The 18,562-nt window shown below is 34.8% G+C and overlaps 2 protein-coding genes across 3 annotated transcripts; both read right to left on the bottom strand.

Moving 5' to 3' along the window:
- Window positions 1-3,307: 3,307 nt before the first annotated feature.
- Window positions 3,308-4,596, bottom strand: LOC132281638 (uncharacterized). Its single transcript, XM_059783329.1, has one exon. It carries the CDS (start codon window positions 4,594-4,596, stop codon window positions 3,478-3,480), a length of 1,119 nt encoding a protein of 372 aa, XP_059639312.1. The 3' UTR covers window positions 3,308-3,477.
- A 6,287-nt stretch (window positions 4,597-10,883) lies between these two features.
- LOC132266291 (protein GID8 homolog) lies at window positions 10,884-18,286 on the bottom strand. 2 transcript variants are annotated; one of them, XM_059767151.1, is made up of 6 exons: window positions 18,041-18,286; window positions 17,140-17,299; window positions 16,941-17,044; window positions 12,844-12,975; window positions 12,383-12,539; window positions 10,884-11,582 (listed from the first exon to the last, which is right to left on the bottom strand). In XM_059767151.1, exons 1-6 carry the CDS (start codon window positions 18,089-18,091, stop codon window positions 11,461-11,463), a joined length of 726 nt encoding a protein of 241 aa, XP_059623134.1. In that variant the 5' UTR covers window positions 18,092-18,286; the 3' UTR covers window positions 10,884-11,460. The 2 variants fall into 2 exon arrangements, with proteins under 2 accessions (XP_059623134.1, XP_059623131.1); XM_059767148.1 differs by having other exon boundaries at window positions 16,941-17,047; window positions 18,041-18,285.
- Window positions 18,287-18,562: the final 276 nt, after the last annotated feature.

Below are 18,562 nucleotides of genomic sequence, written 5' to 3'. Positions count from 1 at the left end.
ATTAGAAATTTATGTTAGATTGTATATTGAATTTAATTATTCTTTCTTCAATTTTTTATTTCTTTTCTTGATAAGAAACTCGCTCATGAATATAAAAGATTTGAATTCTGACAGGTGAAAGAATTATCAATAAGCCTGTTTCCAGTTTTGTAATTTGTTGAGATAAAATATAAAAATAAATTTTTTTTTTGTTGAATTATAAACCATTAATTAGCAGAATAGTAAGATAAAAACAGCTTATAAGTATATGTCGGGGTCGGGACCGACCGGAGGTAACACCACTTGGTACTCGAGAGGTGGCTCCACCCCCATCAATGAAGTCCATCCTTCATTAACAATCACATGCTTCCATGTTGGAATGTGCGCCCATGTCTCCCCAACACCAGAAACTCAATGGTCCCCACAAGTCATTTTCTACACGTGTCCATAAATAGCGACACAACAAGAAGATGTTGCCACGTGGCGTCAACAAGCCCGGTCGGAACTATTGAAGAAGGGTGGCATTACCGTAAATAAAAGGGGCACTTTTTTTTTTTTATCTCTCCTCCGTCGTGAGTGAGTCGGAGTCAGTGTCCCACGAGTCGCGCGTGCGCTACTCGCACGTGCGATTGCTTGCTCCGTTGTAGAAATTGCATGAAGCTTTTCTAAAGCGGTGGTCAAACTTTGACGTTTGACGGAGAGTTTGTGTCAGTTCTGGTGGTGGCACGTGCGAAACACGCGACTGCTCACGTGAATGATCTTTCCTTTCTCTTCTTTTGATGCGTTGAAAAGTTCAAAGCTGGCCTTTGAATTGAAATGAAATGTCGTTTGGACTCCTGCATAGTTCCTATCTACAGAGTCGGGAGGCCCAAATTAATTCACCATGGCCCACTTTATACATGGTGGTTCTATTGCTACTCTCCAAGATGTGGGCCTTAACTTGACCCAAAAATAGAGAGTGAAACTTGGGTGGGTCAAGGGCGTCAGTTCACGTGAAACTCATGATACTACAACCTTAGCTCGTCAAAGTCATGATGGTGTTGTTGTAATATTGTATCACCAATGAATAAAGCATCCAATCTTAAGTTCTTAACCCGACCTTTTTATCAATTACATGTATTCTTAAAATTATAAAAAGTTATAATCTTTAAATTTTTTTATGTTCAAGTTATTAAAAATCTTTGTCAGTCTCTTCGATCAATGTAAATCTAATCCCAATACTATGATCTCAAATGTAACTTATTAAAACTTTCAACCCCGCCCATGTTCCATCCCTAGTCACTGCTAGGGTAATATGTGTGAATTCTTTCATTCCACACACACTACTCTAGCAACAACTGTTATTACTTCGTGTATGTATCTGATTTTTGAGTCAAACTAAAGATGGAAATATATTCAGGAATATCACTAAAATAATATGAGGAATACAAAAGAGTGGATTGGGGGAAGGAAAATTAGCCCAATCTGAGACGTGAAAATGATGGTGGAAAAGAACCAAGTCTGGAGTATGTCACAGCCCAATTTCTTCACCTCTATCTTCTTTTCCTAGCCAACTTTTTATAGCCTTAGGTCATTTAGATTGTATTTGTTGGGCCTCTGGGTCATGTGAGTCAAGGCCCATGTCCCTTTTATGGATTATGATGTCCTAATCCCTACTTTTCCGGATCTACTGTCAAGTGTACGTAACTTCCTTTAATGACCTAAATAGAGGGTGGTTGTAAGGGTCTGTGTGCTTACTCCAACCTGTTTTTCGCTTTTTCTCCTCAAATTAGATCTGCCTTAACAAGACTCAAAATTGATTCTCCATTCTCCATTCCAAAATCCCTTCAACATTCCTAATGATCTCAAAGAGTCCTACTACCAACTCTTCATCTTTAGCTCCCTTGCTTAGCGCGTCATGTCGAAGGTTTAGGCCCGTCGATTGACAAGCCATAACTTGGATCGAGATTCTGAACCCATCGATTGACATTTTATGACTTGATCGGATTAAGATTCTAGATCTATCAATCGACAGTCTGTGACTTGATTGAATCGAGGTTTTGATTCCATCGATCGACAGTTTGTAACTTGATCGGATCGAGATTCTAAATTCATCGATTAACAGTTTGTGACTTGATCAGATTAAGATTCTGGGCCTCGATCAATAGTTTATGGCTTGGCTCTTGCTATGGGCTTGCATTTTTGCTGAGTTGGCCAGTCTATGTTATTGACCAAGTGTTCAAATCATTATGTCTTGTACTTGATGGTGATGACTACTTTGTTGACTTGGCTACCATGCTGACTTGGCGTAACCAACATCCACACTTAGTTTGTCAGTGGTACAAAAAAACTCAAAAACGAAGAGAGAATCTTGTGTTTAATTAATTGGCCGCCAAGATTTTAATCATCACTACCGTGTCTCGAGAAGATCCAAATAAATATATAGCTAGGTGAGAGTGTGGAAAAAACTAAGTTGGTTGGCCATTATTCAATTATAATATACTATTTCATGGAGTATATTGGGAAGAGTTTTTTATATCTAAGAAAATATTTTATTTAACTGAGTTATTATATATACCCATCTCATAACATACGACGTAAACGGCCAGAATCATTGTAGTATATTGGTTAGGAAGCATGCGACAAGCCCGGACAAGGAGATGGAAATTTAGGGTTCAACAATTAAAAAGAGTTCACGTGAAATCTTTCCCAATAAATGGATAAAATGCGACAAGCCCATTTGTTCGTTTATATGTGTACACCAATTAAGGATATAAAAAATAATTCCAATTCATCAAACTTTTTCAATTTCAGTTCTTAGAATAATGCTATTTGTAATAAAAAAAAAGTAAAATGTACACCAATTAAGGATATATAAAATGATTCTAATTTATCAAACTTTTTGTACTTACATTTGAGTTTATTCACTCTATTAAATGGATAAAAAAAAATTCAATTACACAAATAAGTTAAAGTAATCGAGTCTAAATAGTATTATTCTAAGAACTGAAATTGAAACACACAATTATTCGTTTACACAATTGTTCGTTTATATGTGTTTTAATTAAACCATTGATTACTGTACCTTCCCGAATTCTAACTCATATTTGTGCATTGGAGGGGAACTTTAGGCCCCAAATGAAAAGCAGTGTCATCTACTCACACAAATGAACTAATTAACTCAAACAACATATTATCAAAATCACCATCATTAGCACAAAACACACACACACACACACAGAGAATCATGTTAGGAAGCAGCATTACTTATTAATTGACTAACAAAAACATGTCATGGAAAAGTTACGGGGCTATTGGTAATCTATCCAAACATGACATGATTATAGTTTGGAAAAGTATCTAACTCGTTTACTATTTTTTGACAAAACAACTTCTTTTTATCTGCCTCACATATAATATATTTAAAGAGATAAAGACATATAATCTTTAATAAAAAAAACAAGTTTTTTTATTTAATTTTTTTTTAATTTTTTCCTTTGGTAAGGTAAGCGGAGAGTCTTAAGAAAGTTGAACAACACAACAATGACTACAGAGCTCTCTTTCTCCGTCCAACACCATCGGCTCAAGGCCCTTCCACGCGTCGCCGCTTGCTGACGTGTCAAATACGTGTACAATCCATATGGTCCTTGATGAATCCCCAGCCTTCCGATAAGCCGCCAAGAAGTACAAGTAGGTCCCAATTGATGCCACTGTAAGGTAAAAACGTTTGATGGATGAACAATTTTCTTCGTCACCGTACGATGTGGATGCTAGGGATGAAAGAATTTCTCTCTGTGACCCATCGACTATGTACCAAATATTCTCCTTTCCATCATATGCTTCAATGTGACCCTTCCAAGAATTTAAGCAGTCACCAGAACTAAATAATTTCCCGTCCACCGGAATAATCTGATTTGGTGGGACATCCAATTGCCACATCCCCGACTTGTGGTCCCACTTTCCAACCTCGGTATCATACACGTCAGCAGAGCTACGCAAGACGACTCGGTCCAAGTCACCCCGTTCCGCAAATCCACCAACGATGTGGATTTTCCCCTGCCAAGTCACACCCACGCATTTATACCTCAAGGTACTCATATTTGGTAAACAAGTCCACATGTCAAGCGACGGATCGTACACTTCAGCAGATGAGATACCCCTAGTGCTATCCCGGGTGGACTGTCCCCCAGCCACGTAGATCTTGTTGTCATACACCGTACAAGCAAAAGTGTATCGTGGTACATGAAGCGGTGCACACTCGGTCCATTGTTCGGAGATGACATTGTAACACAAAACCGTTGACCGGACTTGGATGTTCATGTCCACAATGTCGGCCGATTCGTCGGTGACGTGGGCGATTTCTTTCTTGCAAAGGCGGCCGCCGATGATGTAAATGTTGTCTCCGATTGATATCATGGCAAAATCCTTCAAAACAAGATTCTCCTCTAGGCCAGGAATGGAGGTGACACGACTCCAAGTATTGTTACATGGATTGAAAGAGTCTATCCAAGTAGATATGTTTACATTAGGTGCTGGCTCTCTGAAGCAAACTGAGACATAGATTTGAGGGCGTGAAGTGGAGTTTTCCGGCGATGAAGGCGGCGTGGAGTGTGACGAAGGGGATGGGAGGGAACCCATTGAATTGGTGGTGGGGGTTGGTGGTAAATTTTAGTGTGCAAGTCTAAGGTACATTATGATTGTCAAATGAGTAGTGTAATATAGATGGAAGTTAGATATATAGTATTAGTGTAGCGGAGAAAACAAGAAAAGGGTGATTTGTGAACCATCGACTAGTACGAATGTTGGGGCAGCATCCTAAGCAATCTTGATGGTGAAACCTAGGGTTTTCTTGTTCATGATTGATTGAATTTTTATGGCGGGTCGGTTGTCTCATGTGCTGTTGTTCATGGTGGATTTTGGTGAATTCAATGTAAATTTTAGGGGATTTCAATAATGAGAACTCCAAACAGTGTTAATTAGAGCAATAATTTGATGTCTTTTACCATATTAAGTGGCACATAATTGTTTGTATTCGATCATTCCACATCAACGATTTGCGTTCTGAATTTGATTAGCATAAAATAGTTACACGCATCTAACTACGCAATAAGAGACAATGTAAGAAAAAATAATGATTCTCAATAGAAGGAACTATAATTTAATGGTATAATTTTTTTATTCTAAAAAATGAAGTCTTTAAAAGAAGAAATTCTAGTTGTTAACAAAAAAGTATTTACTTTAACATTCCAAATATATATATACATGTACAAATATAAAGGACATATTCTAAACTCCAATATTTCAAACATTTAAGGTGCATACCTTTCATCAAACAAAGTATATTATTTTGAAAAAAAAAAAAAAACATTAATTGATCAGCATTGATATAAAGTAATATAAACTATAAAATTGAGTGGTCACCTAATATACAAGAAAAAATATAATAAAAAAGATCGTAACCTGAAGTAAGTAATAGTCAAAACACATAATAACTTTTTTCTTCAATTTGTTTTTAGTCAACCAAGCAATATGATTAAGAGACTCATTTCTTACAATTTATCTTCCTTTGATTTCAATTTCAATTTCAATCTTCGCACAAAACAAAGGATTATATTATTAAGCTATATGCCAACCAGTCTTAAGAATTAATATAAGCTTTGTTAAAATCTCATATACAGATGTTTTAAGGTCGTCATACGACTCATATATACCTGAAATCTGTACTCTAGTATTAAATTGAAAGTTTTCTTAATTAATATACAAAATGCTATAACATTGCCATTATTTAAGAATTTAAAGAAAAAGGAATTAGATTTATTTATCAAAAAAAAAAAAAATTTTTGAATGACTTGTTGTACATAGACATTAGAATTTTTATTTATTCCATATAAGAATTCTCGACCTTCTATATTGGACGTCTAGAAAATATCATTAGAGTGCAACTAAAAAAAACAATTGATACATGCTATCATTGAATAGATTTATCCTTGTACTCAAACATCTCCCACTTAAGTACATTAAACTATACAATTGCATAAATGGTCCAAGGTCGTGTTTGTTGTGTGTGTTTGTGCGTGAGAGAGAGCATGCAGAAGGAGGAGGGTGCCACTCTGAAAAAGCACCTGAAAAGAAGAAGGAGCAAATCCAAATGAGATATGCTACATGATACTCTATCTATCTATCTATCTATATATATATATATATATATATATATATAATATGTAGATCTTGAACCTCACACTTTGGTCTTATTGAGCCAAGCGCTGGACAGTTTGGTTTGCTTATCAAGAACTGTGTTTTTAGATTATTTAAAGTGCAAATTAAGTGTTAAAACTAGGCATGTTCCAAGATGGTATATATATATATATATATATATATATATATATCTGCTTTTGAACTTGTAAACTTTGTTTAATGCAATTAATAGCATACAGTATACTTTTTCTTGGTTAAAAAAGCAAAACATAAACTAAAAAAACAAACCAGTCAACCTTTCTAGTGCTGTTCTCTCAAAGTACAATACTTTTTGTTGTATACATGTGCATATCACTTGACTTTTACCACATTAAAAATCCATATTATTGCCCTCAACTAACAATCATATGCATGTGGTGTGCGTGTTGGGTTTTATTGATAGCTTTTGAGCCCGTGAAATCAAACCTGTAGTCACGATCGATCATAAATAAGGAAGAGAGTATCTTTAATTCCCATAATATGTTTGTAGTCCAAAACCAAATAAAAATTTACCATAAGAAAGAGCACGGAACTAATAGTCTAGAAAAGAAAATCACAATCAACTTTTTTTTAAAATTTGACCACACTCATCCTCCTCTTTTGACAAAAGAGATTACTAATTAGTTGTAATAACACAAATTGTAATCCCTGCATGACTGAATAATAAATAAATAATTAAATATTGGGTAGTGCCTTCTCTACTCCTAGCAAGTGTAGTGTGAGAGGAGTTACGGATTGACAAAAATTGACAGTTATTAATTTATTATAACATCACTATTGTGAGGAATAAATGTAAAAAAATAAAAATAAAAAGATGTAAAGAGGGTTCATCATATAATAAAAGGATTACCCAAAGATGGTAATACCAAAAATATATATATATATATATACAAAATTACATCCCACTACAAATTTCCAACAAAATTTGGTTGAGAAAACAACTTAAATGCAAAGCCTACGGGAATGATTTGTAAGAATCGGTAATTGAAGTCAAAGAGTTAGTTAAGCAACTTAAGTGCACACTCGCGCACACACACACTTCGTCCTATGAGACTTAAAATCTTGAAATTTTGATCTTTTATTTTGAAAGATCAAAATTTGGTTTAAAAAACAACTTAAATGCAAGGCCTACGCGAATGATTTGTAAGAATCGATAATTGAAGTCAAAGAGTTAGTTAAGCAACTTAAGTGCACACTCACACGCACACATACACTTCGTCCTATGAGACTTAAAATCTTGAAATTTTGATCTTTTATTTTGAAAGACGGTAAAATACTAATAGATTAGAGCCTTGATAATTAAATATTGTAACTTTTAATATTGTAATTAATAATTAATCCATCCGTCCTAAAATACTTGTCCATCTTTTTATTTTGAAATGTCCCAAAAAAACATGTCCCATTTCAAAATAGAATATACTATTTTTTATAATATTTCAAACTATCATTTTAACTAAACAACTATACTTATTACGGAATACTATTTTATCTTTTACCAATAATATATTTAAAACTTTACTCTTATCAATATAATAAAAATTATTAAAATTCTACTACCATCAAATGTTGGATTTTTCATGCAAGACATGTATTTTGGAAGAGAGAGAGAGAGAAATTGAATTCCAAAAACGGAAAGGATTGACAAGAAATGACAGGACCGCTTCGAATTATCGAATTGTGATGACTGTTAATATGTATGTGTGAGGGAGATTCTTTCTTTGTGTTGCAGACTTGCAGAGAAAACACGAGCAAAAGCACTCTGAGGAAAGCAATAATAGAACAAACTTTCACCTCTAAAAGTAAAAATAAGGTGAAGCTAGTTTTGGGAGATGGGAATATTTGGGCTTTTGCCCACTCTGGTATGAACAATTTGGGCCTACAGTTCCACATTGTTTTCAGATGTGGGCTCCTCCCTTCTCAGTCCACCTTTTCTCGGCAATTCCCTACAGCTCACCAGTCCAGAATTCCAGATCATAATGGTCCACAGCCTACTAAAAATGGGCCCCACTGAAAAGAAAATGCCAAGTGGCAAAAGCTGACCCATATTATTCCCCATTACCCACAAAACATAGGTCCAAAAGAGTGGTATGCAGTGAAGCCAAGTTCTAAGACAAAGGTTGCATTGTAGGATAGGATGACATGTCATATGAAATTAGGGCCAACTGCCCCACACCACATTTAAGGGTACAGTGGATAGTGGTGTATAGTACATAATGGACCAATGTGAGGGTATAATGGGACAAAAATGAGAATATGTGAAGGCAAAAGGGCTTTGGAGATGAAGACAAAAAGAAGAAGTTTAAAGAGCCCACAAGGCATTCAACTTCTTCTTGCAATCTGCTGGAGACAAAGCAGTTTTGAGCAAAAAAGCGTGTGTGGATTTGATTGATCATTTAAGACTTGTCTCCCTATTATTTCAATAGGGACTTATTAGGGAGTTAGTATGGAGGTATCAACAATGGACCACATGTCCATTTATTTCTCAATGGGCCCGAACCCTTATGCGAATTTGAATTTTCAACTTATTTTCTAGACTAGTTTCAAGTGAATTCGAATTCTCATCTTTAGATTAGGAATGTTATTATAAAGTTATTCTATTGAAGTTAGGTGCAACAAGAATCACTACCTCGACTATTAAGGGAGACTGAAAAATTCAGAACCTTTTATGTTAATCTCTTGTTGATAGGCATTATATTTTTAAAATAATACAGCTCATAAGGCACAAACAAATCATTTTTCATACCAAGTTTGTCATGATTTTCTATGAATAATAATAAGAGGTGAACCAACCTGAAGCACTTTTGATGATTTACGGAAATCTCTTATAATCTTGGCATGGGAAAGTATTTAATATGTAATCAATTATGCAGTTAGACTATAGCATGGGTTGAAATGGTTTGTTATTTTTTTTTTTTTTTTTATTTAAATCCAAAAAAACAAAAAATAAGAAGAAGAAGAGAGAAATAAAAGGGAAGCTATTAATATGTGATAGTATCTTTAGATTGTGAACAGTTCCTCTAAGCATGTATATACGTTTATGAATCTATGATGCTTATTAGTTCATTGATAGTTTGAGTTTGATTAAAGCACGAGTGCATATTTGTTTCGACTTTTAAAATATGTGCATGTGAGTTGTGACTTGTGAGAGTAGAGTCGGTCAACGAATCTTCTGTTATAATCAGGGACGGATTTGCATGCAAATCAGAGACAATTACTCTCTGAATTTTTTTAATAAATATATTTAATTTCACTACTAATATACCCATAAAATATTACATTTGCCCTCGCCTTACCTCTGGCTTACCAAGTTACAATGTGTGAGTGTTGTAGTGATTTTTATCACAATCACATTTATTTTCAACACATTTATATTTATTTTTTATTTTTTTAGTAATATGTAAGATGTTAAAAAACGTATGTGTGCGCGCGTGCGTATAAGAAAACGGGGGGCGAGGAATTCACAGTTAAGTGCCGATTAATTGGGCTGTGATAGTGATATGACCATAGAGAAGCTTTCTGCTGTGTGTGTGGATGATGGAATTCTAGATTCCCAATGCACAGAAAGCTTAGCACCCATAAAAGACAGCAATTGAAAGGGGCGGAGCTTCTTTAAAATACCATAATATAAAGATTTTGCATTTATTAGTGTGTGTGTACTCTGCTTTCGGTCTCCTTCCTATAAAAAACGTTGAAGCCCCCTCCCTTTTTCTGCTTCATTCTTAAGCTTTTTAGTCCCTTCTCATTTCAACTCAACTCTCCTTTGTATCTTCTCTCTACTCTTTTGGTCATCATACATTCCTGAACCAAACTTCTTCATGCTCCTCTAAGTCTCTTCCTTTCTAATTTCCACTTCAACTGTTCTTCAAAGCAGATTGAAGAAAACACTGCTTAGTTTATGTGCATTACTTGCTCTGCAATGGCGAGTGCTCGAATGCTTGAAAATTGGATGGGTAGCAAATTTGCATGCTTTTGAGTTTTACCTTGTGTTTGTATACACATTATCGATATGGGTTTGGTTGGAAGCTTGGTATGGGTGAATAGTTACAGTAAGAAGCAATGCAGAAGCCTATTCTGGAGGATGAGAGCAGCGGTGAAGAAGGCAGTCAAGAATGGCGGCAAACAGCAATGCAACTTCCAGTATGATCCTTCGAGTTACGCCCTCAACTTTGATGATGGTGGCTGCAATTTGGGAGATGGAGCAAATGCAATACACCAGGCTAAATTTCACAACTTTTCTGCAACCACTACTTCCGTTTTCGTTATCTGGGTAAAGTCCCAGTGATTTCATAAAGGGATGGCAATTTTTCTTCTCCCTGTTTGTTTCTCCTCTTCCTGGATATTGCATGAGTTATAATTACATTTTTTTTTTTTTTTGGAATTTCGAAGGAATTTTTACCATGTTCTTGCAACACTAGAGCACCATTTCCTTCATTAACATTGCATTTGTATTGATAGATCTGAGAGGAGGAAATATGGGATCTGGAATTTGATTGTGGAACACAGGAAAGGAGACAAAGCATGGTTAGAAAGACAACGTCTAATTATAATTTATCACTTATTTTGAATAATAAAATAAGGATTTCAAATCCATCCAAGAATCTAGTGGAAATCCATATTCGAGCTGTAAGCATTATAAGATTTAATTCAAATCCGCCATTCCAAACACAACCTGAAGTTAAATGGCATTCCAGTGAAAACCAAACCAGAGGCATTAACATTGCAGGATAATCATTTGACAAGAATGCTTTACAATTTAGCGGATCCTTGTCGTCCTAATACAAAATGAAATAACATCACGACTATACGGTTAACATTGGTCGACCCAATTCATATAGGATTAGGACAAGGATGGTCCTGATGATGACAACTATACTGTTTACAGTAAGGATGAAAATCATAATAAAACAGACAAAGCAGTACATATACAGAGTATATATATCCAGATTAAAATGATACCAATTGGATCAACTTCAGCAAAATTCTATGTTTGTTTCACATCAAATGCCATGGGGAATCCATACATGATTGAACTGAAACAAGGAGTATTGCCAATCATCTGTACAGCGACTTAAAGCCAGTGAACAGCTTTTGAGATGAAATGTAACACCCTAACACAATCCAAATCTTGACGACATTCATGAACAACTATCTTCCACTGCCTACTCGAGTAAAGATACAAGATTCTACATCCCACTTCGTTCATTCTGGTTTATCTGCAACACAAGATCTGCATACCTGGATCATCACGGCAAGAAACTTGCACACCTTTCAAACAACAGGATCTTCAAGGGCAGCAGTAGATAGATTCTTAATGCGAGGATAAGAAGCTTTCTCTTCAAGTTGGTTCTGGGCCCATATCAGCATCTTTAAAAGGCTTGGAAGCTTTGGATCTGTAGTTCATTGATCATTTGCACATCACGACTCTTGAAAATTCGCAATACAACAAAATTTAACCAGAAATATATAGAAAGCTAGGCCAGTCAAAACTAACAATGCCTCTCGGAAAACAGAGCATTGTCTTATCAGGCACCACAAAGTACATCAATGCGGACACGTACGTTACAAAAGTCTACAGTGGTGATGCCAATGATTTGTTGTGTTCTGTGTGTTTTGGCTACTGTCTTAAAAGCAAAAAACAAGCTCCTCTGGGCTCACGCACTATTACATACTCTTCAAACCATATGGTAATCTTGTTGTCCATTTAATAGATGGAATATTGTTAAAAAGGCATAAAACATAATTTGAACATTAAGCCATATTGCAAATAACCAAAAAAGTGGATGATATAGAAAGAATTCTGCCTCTAAGGTTACAGTGTAAAGTAATTTTACACAGTTCATCCTTACTCAGCAAACTTGTACCACCTACATTCATCTCCTCTTAGTATACTATAGCATTGCCCCTGGCACAAATTGCAATATTGCACTTGGCGTAAAATCTGAAAGTATCCCTCCTACAACACTGAAATATAAGAACATTTTTCGGCAAAGTGAAAGAATGAGCCTATTTGTTCTTATAAAGGTTTCGCCCCCCCTCTCCATAAGGATTTTTTTGGCCCAAGATCCTAACACACTCCTTTTGGCAAAACAAGATTAAGGTATTGATCCAAATAGGTTGGAATGAGGTTTTGTTGATAGTAAAAAGTGTGTGAATATAGAACATAAGTATTGTTAATGTAAAAGCAACTAACCCTTTTCATGACTCTGGCTTGTAAGGATGGCTGCATTCACCTCACTCGCTGTCTTTAGGCGCTGTGATATGTCTAGAAGTTCTCCAACAGGACAGTTCGTAAAGTCCTCAAAAGCCAGCAGTGCAACCGTCCTCTCCAACTCTTCTAAAAAGATTAGCTGCAGAAAGTTATACTATGCTTAAAGGCCACATATTAGCATTAAATCTCATAATTGTCACAAGTTAATAAGAAACTATTGTTGCAGGAGATTTTCCATTAGGATCACACTAATCCAGGAGATTATCCATTAAGATCATACTATCTTAAATTTGGCATCCTCTATAGTTTCAACCAACATGTCTATAAACAGTGGCCTAATGAAGTTCAGTTGTCTGGAATAAAGAAGAAAACTGGAACAGACTTCACGAACAAAATTTTTTGCAGATATAGGCATAAAACAATTACAGGAAACCGAGAATTACATTTTCCTCTCCCCTTGGTGCAAGCTCTTCCTGAGCAAACTCCAAAGCCTCTTCCACTTTTCCATTCCGAATCAATTCTATTAACCTTTGCTGTTGGAGATGGAAAAATAGTTGGGGATTTGTATCCAGGATCTGCATAAAAAATTGCAACAAGAAGGTGAAACTTTTGATTGAAAATCAAAAAGATTATGATCCGGGTCTGTTGTTCAAGGTTTTAATATCAAGCTTGGTGACTCATAATCATACTTAAATAGATCTATGAGACATGTTCTTGAGTTGCTAGGACAAAAAGATCGGGTTGATTAATGAATAAATAAATAAACATCATGTCAAATTTATGTCGTCAATTATTTGTAGGACCTATAGAATAAATGTATTTAATTGTTAATAGAACACTCTTGCGTGTTTAAAATAACCTGTCCTTAAGAATGGCGCAAATAATATGGAAAGATGCAGAACGAAAGAGCCTCAATAAATACAAGTATCTCTGTGTGTGTGTGTGTGTGTGTGTCTCCAAGAAATGTAATTATTTATTGATAGAAACCCATGTATATTTGAAATAAATAAATCCTTGAGAATGATGTGAAAAAACTGGAAAAGTAGCAATATGAAAGGGACTCTACTCGCCATGACCACCTCTTGAATTCTCAAAATTCTACTACTCCATCACCGCAATAGGATGAAAAGAGATTTTTGCTTTGAGGTCCTCATATTCTAATTAGAAGTAGCCTCTCTCTCTATCTCTCTCTCCCCCCTCCCTCTTCCTCCTCTCTACCAAGACTCATCGCAATAAGAAATACTAAGGAATCGACTTATATAAGGTATGGTTCCATTTTGTTTTACAGCAAAAATTTGAAGGTTTGTGTTAAAAATATTTCTCAACTGAATGTTCACCTAAAATTATATACTAGGATATGAGGAATAGACTAAAAATAAGTCCAAAAATTGAGTACAGGTCCGTAGACAGATGGCATACACCAGCACAAATATACTGCATCTAATATGATATTGTAAGAGGTCATTTAATTCTCCTGTGAAGGTATTCTCGAATAACATTAGACGATTCTGAAGGATATAAGACCTCCACTATATTTCATCCTCACCTATCCAACACACAAATACTTTTGTTCGATACATCCAGATTTGTGTTTGGGGTCATATCATATCAACACATGTATCTGGGGTAAGTAGCAAAGTCCCAACACAAGCTTTAATTTACTAAAACAACGGTCTAATCCTCTTTTTATAGATAAAATAAAGTCGAATACTCTATATTGAGGTCTTAATAACATCGATTAGGTTGCATAGCATTGTTTGTTTTACGATTTCCCAAATAATAGTACAGATTTACTGGGCAACTCTAATTGGAACTTACTGCACCAACATTTTAAGATCCACCATGCTATAACTGAATTCAACTACACTCTGCTAGAGTTTCTCTTGGAAAACAATCTCTTGCAGCTCTTTTATCGTTGTGACTCCTGTAGCTAATGTCCATGAGATTAGACAATTCGTGTATATTTTTCACAGAAACATGAAATCAAAGTAAGTGATAAAGTAGCTGAAGGATATGGAAATAAAGGTATCATTACCGAAACTTTGCCTTGCCTAGATATGACATGCCGTATTTCTTCTGATTTTTTTTTTTTTTTTTGATAAGTAATATTTCTTCTGATAATAGAAACTTTGCTTTAAATTTGAAATTTTCTTGTCAAATCTTTACAGCAAAATTTCTTACACTAGCATAAACTTGTATATACCAAATTTTCTTGTTCCCAATATCACCTATTGAATAAAGCTAGTTGATGTGCAAGGATTTGTCTTTAACAAGGACTACTTTAATAATCATTATCCCTTATCATCATTTAAAACATTTTTAAAAAATAATAAATAAAATAAAATACAAAAAAAAAAATAGTATATGCCAACGCTATTGGTTAGAATCCAATTTGTTCTAAGTGAAAAATAAATAAATGAGCTGTTTTAAATGGACATAGATCATCTTTACCATTCTTTTGTAGTTTACATACATTTTATAATATTTCATAACACGTTTGCAACAATAACAATAACTTCTTTTAAAAAAGAAAAAAAATCAAACAATAACAAAAAGAGGAAGAAGAAGGGGGGTGGGGAGAAAGAGGACACTATTCTTCAAGATAACTTAACTTATTTAAAGGATCAACAAAAAACATAGCTCTAACACAAACATCAATAGACCCTTAAAAACATGATCTAACAAAGCTAATACAGCAGAATTTGTAATTCCATTGCCATTTGCCAACATTTATCGTGACGATCATAATATATATATATACACACGCACACAAAATGGTGTTCCCCTGCTCACCATCATCCGCGACTCAAACTACGCCCATTGGATGATATCCAACGGGCTTAAATAAAAACCAGCCACTTGTTTATAATGCAGTTTTAGAAGTCAAAACCACCTTCTCATGAAAGGAAAGTGGATATCCGTAAATCACGCCATGAGAGAGAAAATAGCCAATTAATATTTACTACTATAAAAAGGGCATTTAACCCTATTTGGATTTTGGACCCTAAAAAAAAAAAAACACTATTTGGATTCCCTCTCTCCTCAACACAAACAACTCATATTTTATCCATCACCCCAAAGATAGATAAATGTTTCATAGTGATAATTGACTCATTGTAATGCATGTTCGTGGATTTGTAGCCTTAAGACAAAGCAGGATTGAAGGATAGAAGAACATCGAGATTCAGTGCTTGTGCTAGGCACTAGTGAGCATGGGCCATAGATATAGTCCAACTCTGAGATAGGATCTGAGGGGGTAAAATAATCATTAACTAGGATCAAAAGCATAGAGGTGTGCATAACAGTTACCAGATCATTGGAGTTAAGCTCTTTCGGTTGTTGGTTTCATATAAAAGCTAATTTCACTCTGCCGTTAAATCGAAGTCAAACATTTCATTTTGTGTGACTTGTTATTTTGATCTAATATCTTCATTCAAATTCATTTCCAACTTCTCATTTTAGTATAATTATTGACACATAATCAATTTTCCATACAAAAATCTAAACTCTATAGCAACCCAAACAATCGAAAGTTTATCCTTGTAAATCCTACCTAAGATGCAACCAAACCTTTCAAGAGAAATCTCCGTCTCTTTGTCAAAGAAACTGTGCAAGAAGATTTCCAGAAATCAATAAGTGGTTCACTATAATTATACTCATAATTAATGTGATGGGAGAAGAACACTCGCCATGAGAAGAGAGTTGTCGAGGTGAATAAATTCTAAATGAGGTAGGCATTTTCATCATCATCTTATCAGATGATGGCCATTGGCAACCTTTTCTCTCTCTCCTTTCCTTTATAAATCTTTCTATGTAAAATATGACAACTCGTCAATAAAAAGGTGGTTTTTGGTTTTTCAAAACCGCTGATTCCGTTAATGGCTGGTTTTCATTTAAGCCAGTTGGATGATATCCAGCGGGCATAGTTTGAGTCGCAAATGATTCTGCCTGCACGACGGTAAGCAGGTGAACACCACCGAATAATGAATATATGTGCATATATACTTATAAGGATATGGGATAGTCAAATCAAAAGTTAGGGCCAATAGAGAATAGCTCAGGTGTTGCATGTTGACAATTCCTCTCCATTTATATGCAATTTTATGAAATATCATCACATCCACGACGTCATTGAGGAAAACAAGATGTGGACCAACATCACAGCCCAAGTAATTAGAACAAATCATTCTTTCAATTACATTTTACAAAATTATCCAAATTTATCAAATTCAATAACTGACTGAGTAAAGGGAAAGAACCTTAATATTGTTAAAAGATCCCAAATTCTTAAGTAATATTATGATGTCAACAATACAATTTTAACAATTACCAACATAAATTTTGGGAATTTCAACTAACTATGAAACCTGGGCTTCTAAGCATTTCTATCATGAAGTTGCAGTCCATTTTAAACCAAGAGTTATCAAATTTGAATCACATTTTTAAGTCAACCATGCACAATTTGTAAATTTCGAGAAAAGTACAGCCATATAATCTTTCTCTTGAGGATGGTAAAAGAGAAATTGATAGATTATCGAACCTCGGGGTTCAAATCATTAACTTTTTCAATTGCATCCACAACATTCCCAGACTGTACTGCCTTTTTAACTGCCATGCGGTCCGTTATTGTTGCAAGATCTATGTCTGCTATTTATCTATAAGGAGAAGCACGTGCTCAGAAACGAATTATGCCACCAATATAAAAACACGATAGATACATAAATTAAAATAAAGGATACGTTCAGTTCCGGACTCCATTCTGAACTTTTCTGCAGCATCAACATAACCCTCGGTGACAAGAAAGTTCATCACCAATTTATTCATATCTTCTTTCCGAATCTTTACATCGTTGAGCTTTTTCTCCCACTCCTCTTTTGTAATCACTTTCTTCGAAGTAGCCTGTGAATATATAGAATTCAGACATAACCACATTCTTACCAAAAATTATTTAGGTGTATTTTTCACATTCAATGATAATTGAGTTTTTTGCCTGCATCTTTAATGTGTCAATTTTTATGCAAATTGATTGTCATGAGTGAGACAATAAATGTAAATACCAGAACTGATAGAATAAAAAATAACTAGCATCATCCAAACATGTTTTAAAATCCAATACTATTGATTGTAGACTTGTAATTGCCTCACCATTTTCGTCAAGGGAAGTCTTTCTTTTCTTTCTTCTTTTTCTTCTCTTTTTTTTTTTTTTTTGTTTCGTGTTTTTCTTTTCAACAGTTTCTGTTCTTTAATAAATGCTAATGGAAAAGATGAAAGTACTATTGCCCAGTTGAATTGTATCAAGATTACTTAATGTGCGTTAACTGGTGTCTTTCTTCCCCCTACACACGAACCTGTGTGTGCGTATTTATATATATATATATATAATCGAATATTGATACATATATGTGTGTATATATGTAGATAAAAAATTTCTTACATGTCGATCAACAAAAATAAGTGCCAACCCAAATCAAAATTTGTGCGCTTCGTATAACCCTAAAAACTAATAATCCTCTTCTTATGTATCAGATCCTTCGCTAGGCATTTAAATACACAAGGTAATATCATAACGAATCTAGTATAAATCATAATTGGTCAAGAACATGTACTCGAAATGAGGATGAGTAGGGAAATTTTGTTTACCATTGCTTCAATTTCTTGGAGCTGACGAATGACAATCCAGAACAATGACATCAGTACGCCCCCTTCAAACCCATCTAAATCGCTAACCTACTTCTTCAATTTTCCTGTTGTAATATCGAATAAGCACCAGACTAATGAGAAATCACTGTGATGAAGTTCAGAAATGCACACACACATCTGTGTGTAATGTGTGTATATCACCGTGAATGCTAATCGAGATCGGACCGGCTCAACCCTGTTTTGCGTTTTTTCCTTTCCTAAATTACCCTACTATATGACCTAAAGTACTAATATACCCTTATTTAATGTTGTTATTATTATTATTTCCCTCAACTCCTGCCATGATTTTGAAGATAATCAAACTTTCTATCTTCCGCTCTGAAAGAAGAGGTGATGTATAACAATGCTTCGTGGATTCGTAATTCTTTTTAAGAGTTCGATATAGTTATATATATTCATAAATCGATTTATATTTATATTCGTCTGAATTTGTTATACTACAATCGCAAATGATACTACAAT

Source organism: Cornus florida, unplaced genomic scaffold (genome assembly GCF_030987335.1).
Source record: "Cornus florida cultivar Cherokee Brave unplaced genomic scaffold, ASM3098733v1 CherokeeBrave_3.0.0_Hap2_Chr01, whole genome shotgun sequence".
In the NCBI taxonomy this organism is placed as follows: domain Eukaryota; kingdom Viridiplantae; phylum Streptophyta; class Magnoliopsida; order Cornales; family Cornaceae; genus Cornus; species Cornus florida.
This window is presented reverse-complemented; position numbering and strand designations above follow the sequence as displayed.